The sequence below is a fragment of the Vipera berus genome (genome assembly GCF_964194415.1).
Source record: "Vipera berus genome assembly, chromosome: 3".
NCBI lineage: Eukaryota > Metazoa > Chordata > Lepidosauria > Squamata > Viperidae > Vipera > Vipera berus.
The window spans coordinates 16,193,766-16,205,858 of record NC_138204.1 but is presented as its reverse complement, the minus strand read 5'-3'; the positions used below and the strand labels follow the sequence as shown (position 1 = coordinate 16,205,858).

The window sequence follows — 12,093 nt, the reverse complement described above, 5'->3', positions numbered from 1 at the left end:
TAAAACATTCCCAAGCATGATTTCACAGACAGCAAGGCAATGTCAATTAATATGGTTTGTTCCTAACATCCTATACATATGATCATGTAGAAGTTATCTTCCATCGTTCAGAGTCTTTGGTAGACCCATCCTCCTCCTATTTTAAAAACCACCAATTCATCATGTGGTAACAAATCCTAGAAATCTTACTTAGGCACTGTGTGATAAAATGCTTTCTGTGTACTATTGCAGCAAATTAACTTCATTAGGCAGCCTTATTAGCAGTAAGAAGGGAAGAAATATCTCTCTAATATTCAGGGAGACCAGAAACAAAAATACAGCTAGTCCTCAACTTATGACTGCTCACTCAGCAACCATTGGAAGTTATGACAGATTCCAAAAAAGCTATGCCAGCTGGAGAATTCTGGGAGTTGAAGTCCACACATCTTCAAGTTGCCAAGACTGAGGATCACTGGTATAAGGCATGCACAGGTTGCACTGGTTTCTATTCTTTGGGCAGTGTATAATGAGGTAAAATTTAAGGTTGATAAATTACCGCCATAATTTTATGAGAGATATATAAGATTTTAAAACCAAGTAAAGACCCACAAAATGTGGACACCAAGATCTTAACTACCCTATTGGCTGGATGCTTGCAAAAGATCTTACTAGATATAATTCATCCTTCCCAGTTGGGGCTTATCAAAAATTTTTCAGGCATCAGATAATTTGCATATATTAAGTAGCGTACTGCACATAGCCAAGGATAAAATGGATTCTGCTGCCTTAATATCTTTAGATCAGACATGTCAAACTCGTGACGTCACGTGATGTCGCGAGACGTATCAGGACTGTTTTGCCATTGCTGGCAAAGGGGTGGGCGCAGCTTGTGGACGATGCATCCGGCCCATGGGCCAGAAGTTTGACACCCCTGCTTTAGATGCAGAAAAAGCCTTTGAATTTTGTTTAAAGCAAGTGATGATTAGATATGGCTTTCCATGGGACTTTGTTGAGTGATTGAGAGTTATTATCTGCAACCTTGCAGTTATAATAAATTGAATGGCTTCAATCACTTTTCAGCCGCAACATCCTTTTTGGGCTACCACCCAGTGTTCATGAAGCTTTAGCTGACGGCATATTACACTTGCTGCTTGAAATTCAATACTTTTTTTTAGCTCAGCTCCTTTAGCCTTACTATCTTGGTATCTTCTCCTATGAAATTTTCCTGAATGGTCAAAATTCTTTTTGAGACAACATACAACCCAACTGCAAATCATATCGCCGTACCTGGACAACTTCAAGCTAATTGGAAGAGCAGTAACATTCTCAGGTTTTGGAAACAATTCTGCTTGATGACAGAACCTGAATTGTTTACCTTGCTATCAAGTTATTGATTAATGTTTGTTCTACATAACAGACCCAATCTCTATCCTTGTACTTTTCTCCCAACGGCTCTCTCCAGTGAATAATTTCGTGTGCACAATCTATGCAGAAATAGGTAACACATGGATCTACAGATGTTGAATTCCAGCTTCTGAGCCACAATGACTAATAATGAAACATGAGACTTACAATTCAGTAGCATCTGGAAGTCACAAACTGCTTACCACTGTTCAACAGAGTAGCAATTCCATGTCATTTAGCATTGTGGAAATATTGACAAGCTGTCCACCTCTTCATCCAGATTAGTCTGGCCAATCTGGTTTAGGAATGTAGCCTTTTAATTCAACAGTTATTATTGTATTAGCTTTTTACACTTTTCTGCTCCCTTCCCATTTCAGATTAGAGGAAGATTTAAATTAGCATTGCCAAAACAGAAAAGGGAGAAGGCACTTTTCAGAAACAAAAGATCTCTATGTTGGCTGAATGCATTGTTCCTGCACATTAAGAAATTCACTCTTCTGAATATTTAGACTTTTTCTCTTGCCCATCAAATTGGATTAAAGCATAGGAAAAGAAGAAATCTTGTCAGAAAAAAAAGTGATTAAAAATTATTAGAGTAAATCTGCATTATTTGCTACTCTGACTTGGGAAACAGATTGGCAAATTTTATTGTCAGTATTCTAGTTAATGTTATTTATTGTCAGCCCTGTTTTCTCAAATAGTGGAAGCTTAATTGTGCAGTTCCATGAATTACATTAAATACAGCCAACTGCAACTCAAATCTGTATGCCGTTTATCTTGCTGTCTCTGTGCTTGTATGGAACACTATGCATGGCCATACAAGGATATTATGTACAGCCCTGATTCTTGGATTTGTAATACTGTCTGCTCGCTTTGAAAGGGAAACAGGAGATCCAGCTGCAGAAATTACAGTATATACATAATGCTCAGTGACTGGAATCACTGCAAAGGTTTATAGCTGCCTTGGCAGGGAATATCTCAAACATGTAAGGCCATGGATTTTTTGTTTTTAAAAAAGTCAGAATTCACATCTTCCTAGTAGTATGGTCAAGATAGCCAGTGGATTCACTTAAATTCATTCATATGTTTTAATTCATATGGTGCATTTCTTTAGGAAGAAGTTCTATAAACCTGCACGTAACACTCATGGACATATTCCACATTCATATACACCTCAAATAGCTTTCTTATTTAAAAAAAAAGAAAGAAAAGTAAGGAAGAAAAGAGGTCTGTTTTCTTGACAAGGCACTTGCAATGGAAAAAAATCTGTTCCTAAAATTCATCCTTATCTTCATCATAAGAACAAGATGCTTTCATGCAATCTAAAGCCAACTTTACTCAAAGCAGCACTTGCCTCTCAAAAAATCATTCCTGAACCTTTGGCCCGTTTAGAAATGTTCTTCCTATGATAGTTTTCTCTTTTTCCCCCCCTCTTTTTTTTAAACTCTGTATTTTATAAAAACAAATCAGTCTGCACATTTTGAAATAGCTGATATAGCTTTCCTGACTAGGCTGTTAATGGCAGCCACAGGCTCGTACCACCATGTTTCTGTATTTCTTCAAAATGACATTGGAGCTGTCATCGAAGTAGAGAACGGAAATGGCGTTGAGTTGTGTTGGGGCACAGCAAGGTTTCGGCACGGTATCGGGGTTTATAAAGTGAACCTGGAGGCAAATAAGTTATGAGACATCAGGATGTTTACAAGAATTGAAGCTGAATATTAACTACAAATGCAACACAACAGCATCAGTTGGGCTACCAGAGAGACTGAAGGAATCCAAGAAACCATTTGATGGCAGGAAAGACTCTGAAAATGATTCACTCCTTGCTGCCATCTAGTGATCATTGGAATTTTGCAGACTGGAATATGGCTCTCAAGAAATGGACTATGGCAGAGGTGCCCAACCTTTTGGGCACCAGGGACCGGTTCTGTGGAGAGAGGTTTTTCCACGGACCGGAGGGTGTGTGGTTTTGTGTGCTACCCGCATCTTGTGGATGGGGCTTTGCTTGTTTGTGCAGCCCGGTTGCTGGCATGCCATGGACCGGTACTGGTCCACAGACCGGGGCTTGGGGACCCTGGATTATGGTTCTATCCCCCTCCATATCTGCTTCCTGTTTCTGCCACAGTGAGATTACAACCAATGCCACTTATACCAATTTCTTGAAAGACCTGCTTTTCTACAAGTTTGGTGATCACTGTGCAAGAATTAAACAAGGCATTTTTGAACTATGAATTGAACAAGCTCTGTGGTTACTAGACATTGAAAGGAACAGGGCTTGCAAACAAAGTTACCACCAAGTTCTATCAGAAGTGGAGCCAGGAGATATGACACCTTGACTTCTGTACTGAGAAGACTATAATTCCTAGGTTTAGAAGAAACAGGTCTTACAGAAGATCAACAAGAGTTGTTACATGAGGAAGTCATGAAAGGGCAGTGAGCAAGAATAAAGTCTGGGTAAATAAAAGGATAAAGAGCCTTGGTGGAGCAGTGGGCTAATGCCTCCTTAAGTAACACCAGCTGCCTGCAATCAGTGCAGGTTCGAGTCCCACCAGGCTCAAGGTTGACTCAGCCTTCCATCCTTCCGAGGTAGGTAAAATGAGGACCCAGATTGTTGGGGGCAATTAAGCTGACCTTGTAATAATGCCGCTTGGGGGGGGTGTGTGAAAGCCCTAATAAGCAGGCATATACATAGAATGAAGGCTACTGCTAAGCTTGTAAGCCGCCCTGAGTCTTCGGAGAAGGGCGGGATATAAATGGAATTTAAAAAAAAATAAAAAAATAAAATAAAGGGTGAATTATTTGCAATATATGTGTGTGTGTGTGTGTGTGTGTGTGTGCTGTGGGTATGTGGTGCATGCATACAACTCACTTCCCCCCCACACACACTATCATTAATGCAGCTCTTACAGCCACAGAAAGCACTTTTCTCAGTGGATTTGACTGTTATTTAGATATTCTTCCTATCCTCGGGAACTGGTGATATGAAGACATTATTTGAATGAATACAATAATATTTCTCTTCCCCTTTTTCCTCCTCCTCTCTCCTCCTCTTTTTTTGGATTTCTCAAATATCTGAATTATTTTCTTAGTAGTTTTCAAATTCTCATTCTTGGTGAAAATATAGTTTAAAAGGTAAAAGTGCACTTAATTCACTTTTATTCACTTCCATTTTTATACTGATTTATAAATACACACAGACACAGGTCAATTGGTTAAATGCCATACGCTTGCACCCTGTCAATGCTTCCTCCCATTATGCAACTAGAACATCCAGTTTTGACACCTATTATTACCAACACTTGATTTCCTCTGATTGCATGGCAACTTTGGGTGTTGCCCAAAGAAAACAGGTTACCACCATCAAAGTAGCTGAACTAGCTATTCCTGAACTGCCAATGTAGCTGCAAGTTCTTTACTCATAGTGTCAATTAATAATTAGATCTAGTTTATAATCTTGGAGTAACCCAATATCCTCTCCCACGTATGGAATTTCAGCTCCTGATAATCTGTGATGATGGGATAATCCCAAGAAGTTGTCCAACATGTATCCTAATCTACAGTCTAAATGTTGGAGGTGTGGTAGTTTAGAAGCTACCTATTTTCACATGTGGTGGACTTGTAGAAATATAAAAGCTTTTTGGATTAAAATTTGGTGGAACATTCAAAAGATTTTTAAGAGAAAGATAAAAGTTTTCCCCGCAATTGTTTCTATTGTGCATTGTTGTAGATTGTGATGTTAAAGAAACTAACTTGATGCTGAACATGATAACGGCAGCACGGTTACTGGTGGGACAATATTGGAAGAAGGATAGTTTGCCCACTGTAGAAGAATGGGTGTTTAAAGTTTCGAATCTTGCAGAAATGTCTAAGATTTCTGCTTATCTGAAGGATCATTCACAGGAAAGATATATTTCAGTTTGGAGGAGATGGATAAATTATATTCAAAACAAATATGGGACCAAAAAGTACCATTTAGCTTATGAGTAGATTTTAGTGGGATATTGTTATTGGTACGTTGTTCGTAGTTATGTTAAAAGAGAGTTAAAGCGCATTATAAATTTGGTTAATTGTATATTATGCATAATTTTTATTTAGAATATGATTATTGTAACTATAATCCTGTATTTAGCTCTGGGAAGTGGGGGGGGAAGTGGGTGGGTTTGGGGTGGGAGGGATTTGGGGATATATTGTAAAATTTTGTTTTTGTAAAACTCTTTAATAAAAAAAAATCTGTGATGATGGAAAATATCGCTCAAAATGTTCTTATGTGAGGTTTTTTTGAGGAAACATGAGAAGTATATTGCTATGAAAAAATGTGTCTACTGGATATGTTTGCTTAGCATGATTAAAAACTGTGGTCTTACATGTTAACAGGATGGGGGGAAGAGAGGACAGAAACTTCCAAAGTATCTAAAAATGGTAAATTGTGGATACATGATTTAAACTTGATGATGTTACCTAGTTTGGTAATGAAAGGTCTGCAAGCAAACATTAAGCTCAGAGACCACCAAGGACTCCAGAGAGTTCACCAAATACCATCTACCCTGGTATCAAACAAATTACCAGATTGAAGATACAAGAAATGTAGTGTGCAATTAATGATTATTTTACTTTCCTGAAATCCATGTAGTTCAACTCTCTTGTAATTTTTTTTTAAATGGAATGACACTGATCAGGCTATAGAACTGTTGCAAAAGACTTTTAAGAGAAACTTACCAGTGTCTGTACAATAGCATGATTTGTTGCATTCATGTAAGAGTTCAATGGAAAAGCACATTCTCCTTCGCAGTAATAAGCAGCATAACCTTCTGGAGCAATGATCCAGTCCTGGGTAGGTGAGCAGAGATATGGAGAGAACTAAATAAAGCATCTGTATACATATAAAGGTAAAGGTAAAAGTTCCCCTGCACATGCGTGCTAGTCGTTTCCGACTCTAGGGGCCGGTGCTCATCTCCGTTTCAAAGCCAAAGAGCCAGTGCTTGTCCGAGGACGTCTCCGTGGTCATGTGGCCGGCATGACTAGACGCCAAAGGCGCACGGAACTCTGTTACCTTCCCACCGTAGTGGTCCCTATTTTTCTACTTGCATTTTTACGTGCTTTCGAACTGCTAGGTTGGCAGAAGCTGGGACGAGTAACAGGTGCTCACTCTGCTATGCGGCACTCGGGATTCAACCCGCCAAACTGCCAATCTTCTGATCGACAAGCTCAGCATCCTAACCCACTGAGCCACCGTGTCCCTGTATACATACAGGAAATTCACTAAAATGGGGGTTTAAAACTGAATTGGTTAGATATTGTTTTTACTTTAATTTCTTTCTGTAGATATTTTTTCCCCTTATGTTTCTTTTTTAAAAGTTGCAATAAAAGAATGATGACAAAAAGGATGGGGGTTAGGAGAGGTTTACTTTAGCACAAAACAGTTTAGGGATTATCAAGGCCTAAATTAATGTCTCTGGTCTGTGCTATCATCTAAAGATCAAAGAGACAGTTAACAAAGTTTAACCTTCATTTCCTGCCACAGGCACATTAATTTATCCCTAGACCCAGTTCATGGGTATCAACTCCAATGAGATTGCTGTGGATTTTTTTTTCATTTCCCCTAAAGCAGTGTTTCTCAGTTGCTGTAACTTTAATTGCTTCCCCTAATGCTGAACGGGGAATTCTCGGAGTTGAAGTCCACACCTCTTAAAGTTGCTTAGGTGAAGAAACATTGGATTAGAATGACTTTTTTACTTTTCATTTTATATATATATATATATATATATATATATATATATATATATATATATATATATATATATATATATATATATATATATATATATATATATATATATATATATATATATATACACATATACATATACATACATACATACATACATACATACATACATATATATATACATATATATATATATATATATATATATATATATATATATATATATATATATATATATATATATATATATATATATATATATATATATATATATATATGTTTTCTGAGGTTTTCGCGGGTGTTCATATGTGGATCTTTGGTTATTCAGGTTTTTCCCCGCGTAGAACTAAAGGTGTAGGAGCGACGTTTCGACGGAATCCCATCCGTCATCATCAGGCTGGTGGCTTCTGCTTCCTTCTTCTGGGAGAAGCATGTGGCTGTTTGTTCCTCTTCACCCAAGTGCCAATCAAAGAAGCCTTGACAGCTATCCTAAATAAATACAATCCCCCAAAACACATCCTAGAACTGACCAACCACTGCCTATCTAACACATACTTCATCTACAATGGACAAAGATACAAACAAATGGAAGGAGCACCCATGGGATCACCCCTTTCACCTGTCATCGCAAACCTCTACATGGAACACTTTGAAACTCTCGCTCTAGAAAAATCCAACCACAAACCCAAACTCTGGCTCAGATACGTAGATGACACCTTCGTAATCTGGCCACACGGCAAAGAAAAACTGGATGACTTCCTCACACACCTCAGCTGTTTTATTGTGAGCCACCCTGAGTCCTTCGGGAGATAGGGCGGCATATAAGTCCCATAAATAAATAAATAAATAAATAAATAGCCTACACCCCAAAATACAATTCACCATGGAAACAGAAGCTAACAATCAACTTCCCTTCCTTGATGTCTTAGTCTACAAGAAATCCAACGGCTCCCTAGGACACACTATCTACCATAAAAAAACACACACAAACCGCTATCTGAACGCACTCTCACACCACCACCCAGCACAGATCAACTCCGTAGCCAAGACACTCATCTCCAGAACAAAACACCTAGCTGACGAACAACACCAAAAAACCGAACTACACACTCTCACTAATGTACTAACAGCCAATGGATTCCAAAGAAACACGATTACCAACTTAATCCGAAGAGAGACACCCACAAAAACCCAAGACAGAGAACAAGAAAATGGCAAAGCCCTCCTCCCATACCTAAAAGGGACCACAGACAGAATCAGCAAGGTCCTCCAAAAACACAACATCAAAACAGCATTCTACACAGACAGAAAAATATCCACCATCCTAAGAAACCCCAAGGACATAATTGGCTTAGAAAACCAAGGAGTATACGAAATCCCATGCACCACCTGCCCCACCACTTACATCGGACAGACCAACAGAAGAATAAGTGCACGCATTGAAGAGCACAAAAACTCACTCAGAAAGGGAGAACAAACTTCATCCCTGGTCCAACACTTTGAAGCCACGGGACATGAAATTGATTTTAAAAAAAACCAAAACTATCGCCAAAATTGAACATTTTAACAACAGAATAATCAGAGAAGCCATTGAGATAGAAAAACGCCCCCACAGCATGAACAAACGGGATGACACCTCTCGCCTACCAACCATTTGGAAACCCGCCTTGATTGACAGACGAGTCCCAACCACCAAGAATGATACCAGACCCAAACTCATGATAACACCACATGACATCACCACCACACAACCATTCAAAAAGCAAATCCGAACCCACAATGATAACGAGGCACAACCACAAAACAGAAACCTAACTACAGCTGCAACATCAGCCACTTTAAACCCCTCCAAACCACACAATAAGCAAACTGACACCCACTATAAAAACATGGCACCACCACAAACACGAAGCCGAACAAAAGCAGCACAACTCACCAGCTCAGGTCTAAGGCTGGCAGCTGAGACCAGCCCATCCACTCAAAACACACCCCCACCCAATCAGAACACCCCCACCATTCAAAACACACTCCCACCCAATCAGAACACACTTAATCCCCCACCCAATCAGAGCACACCTCCACCCACAGAACACACCCCCTCTGGCAGTTTAAAAAAGAGGAACAAACAGCCACATGCTTCTCCCAGAAGAAGGAAGCAGAAGCCACCAGCCTGATGATGACGGATGGGATTCCGTCGAAACGTCGCTCCTACACCTTTAGTTCTACGCGGGGAAAAAACCCGAATAACCAAGGATCCACATACGAACACCCGCGAAAAACTCAGAAAACAAATATATATATATATATATATATATATATATATATATATATATATATATATATATATATATATGTGTGTGTGTGTGTGTGTGTGTGTGTGTGTATATGCATGTATGTATGTATATATATACACACACACATACATACATAATATATATATACATACATATATATGCATACATACATACACACACACACACACACACACATATAATTTGTCAAGGCTTTTTGAATGCACCTTGCTAATTAACTCTTTCTTTCCTGCTTTGGCCTGACTCAAGGCTTATCCACAGGATATAGTCAACTTATGACAGCTCATTATTTGTGTAAATTATTCAAATTGCTAATAAAGAATTTGGGAGGCTGAGATGATCATTTCGAACTTCTTATGTTCTCATCAGTCAGTCATACCCTTTATCTGAGATTCGAACCTGGGCTGATTATATATTAGGCAGTTGTTTTAACTTCCTGAGCCACAGGTTCTTTCTCTCTTTTATTAGCTAGAAGGCAAGGGAAATATGTGTTAAATATAATAATTAGATTTGTACCCACTCCTTATAGTGGTTAAGGTACCAGGTTAGAAACTGGGAGACTGTGAGTTCTAGTTCCCTCTTAGGCATGAGAGCCAGCTGGTTGTCTGTGAGCCAATCCTTCTCTCTCAGCCTTACCCATTAAAGATGGCTTTAAAAATACTGATTCTTTTGGTTTATATAGAAATTAAACATTTTGACGGGCATGGTTCAGGAAGAGAGCCTTCTCTGCCATCACCCCTACCCTTGGGAATACTCTCAACCACCCCCCCAGGAGCAAGGCATTTCAAAAGAATTTGAAGACTGGGCTCTGCTGACTCGCCTGGGGCTCCCAGAGGAACATGCAACTTTGGTGTTCTTCAAAGACACCAACTGAGAATCTCCGCAGACACACAACTTTGGTGTTGAACAGTGCCTTGAAGGCCCTTCCTCTGCCTTTCTAACTTTAATTATTTTACTCGTGTTTAAACTGCCTCCTTTTGGAATATAACATGCATGGTTTTTAATGTTTTAATTGTACACCGCTCACAGTGGCTCTGCGAGTGAGATGGGTGATCTTCAAATTTGATATAGAATATCAATATAGAATAGATCTGAATATTCTATAGGCAAAGAACACCTGCCCTTGAATTATTTGCAAGTAACCTGGAGATCTCCATGATCTTACCTGCTGAAACAGGGTTGTTTTTTTGTTTTGCTTTTTTACAAGCGGACATAATAAAAAAATGAGGTCACAGTATTCACATTACCCACTTGAGAATAAGTAGACTAAAGCGCACCATGGATCTCTAATTCCAAGTATAAAAGTAGAATTACCTGCCAGCCAAGATCTCTGAAACTGACATAGAGTTCATGTTTCTTGCAAGCTTGCCTTTGGTCACTGCTGCTGTTTTCTGAGTTGGAGAGCATTGGGCAGAAAAAAAAGGGAAAGCAAAGTGAGACCAACTGTCTCACAGCAACCAGTCTGGCAATTATATTAATAAGGCACAGGCTAGCTGAGGTGATGTAGTTACATTCATACATGACGTTTTAAAAAATATTATTTTTTTCTAAAATAATGACAATATCTATAAACAGTGCAATAAAATTCCATGCTATCCTATAAGGGTATATGTATCTCTCAGCCTAACCCACCTCCCAGGACTGTTGTTTATAGGGAAAACAGAAGGAGGAAGGAGTATTAGGTATGTTCACCATCTTGAGTTGTTTACAAAAATAACAAAGGTGGGATATATAAAGAATACAGACTCTTTACACTGCAGCATAAGTGCAAATCCTAAATCCAATAACCTCTTTCTTTCTTCCTTTCCTCCCTCCCAAAGCACAAAATGGTGGCCAATCATGAAGCAGCCATGCACTAAAAGTCAAAACTGGTACGGCTCCTCTCTGGAAGTAAGACTGGGTACATATTCCATAGATTTTTCCCATAATACAGAGATTGTCTACATTATGATTGCAACTACTGTGTGACAATAAAAATTCAGTCCGTTGGTGTATTCTTCCAAGTGTCATGCCTGAGGAACCCAACAGTATGTACTGCTTAGCATGGATTGTTACTCCACCTAGGAGAGTAGCTTTCAGATGAAATGTTGGGAGTAAGATACCTTTTTCTTTTCTAGTAAAACACTCAAAGCAACATCTCTATTTTGTCCTGAAGTCAGATTTGGAATGATCAAAATGGCCGTTCTGAGCTAAGAATGGACTACATACTCCAATTGTGCACTGCAATCCATTAAGTTTGATAACCAGTTGGTTGCAGAGAAGCATTCTTGAAGACTTCTCAACCACTAAGCATCTTGACAGCAGAGAAAGCAAGGCTCAGATTTCTTTTCTTCTCAACTCAGATGCAAAACAATTAAGGAAGGAGAGAAAACCACTGGAAAGAGCTTCATTTTCTTAACTTAATCCCCAATGTTAATTTTATAGAAATCACACACCTAATGTTTGCGTACCTCCAAGATTCGACACTCGAAAAGCTTCTTGATTTTTAGGTGCCTTTGAACGGTTTTGATTCCGCTGTTTACCTCCTGTAGAACGGATACTTCGAAAATGTACTTCGGTAGCTTTGAAAAAGGCCACTGTAAATGGCTGCTTGTTTTGTGGGCCATGCCTTCCAATAAGACCAGCAAACTTCGGATTGATGCTTTGTCCTAAGTGGAAAGAGCAAGAAGA

The 12,093-nt window shown here is 39.0% G+C and overlaps 1 protein-coding gene across 2 annotated transcripts in view; it reads right to left on the bottom strand.

Annotated features, from left to right (window-relative positions):
- Window positions 1–654: 654 nt before the first annotated feature.
- The window catches only part of BMP7 (bone morphogenetic protein 7), a 104,754-nt gene continuing 93,315 nt past the window's right edge, over window positions 655–12,093 (bottom strand). Inside the window, exons 4-7 of one of the 2 annotated variants that reach the window (XM_081324079.1) lie at window positions 11,859–12,071; window positions 10,738–10,814; window positions 6,103–6,213; window positions 655–3,048 (exon numbers count right to left, since the gene is read on the bottom strand). In XM_081324079.1, coding sequence (XP_081180205.1) covers window positions 2,899–3,048; window positions 6,103–6,213; window positions 10,738–10,814; window positions 11,859–12,071 — 551 coding nt within the window. In that variant the 3' untranslated portion in view covers window positions 655–2,898. The remainder of the gene's footprint in view (window positions 3,049–6,102; window positions 6,214–10,737; window positions 10,815–11,858; window positions 12,072–12,093) is intronic. The other variant, XM_081324080.1, reaches the window with a different exon arrangement.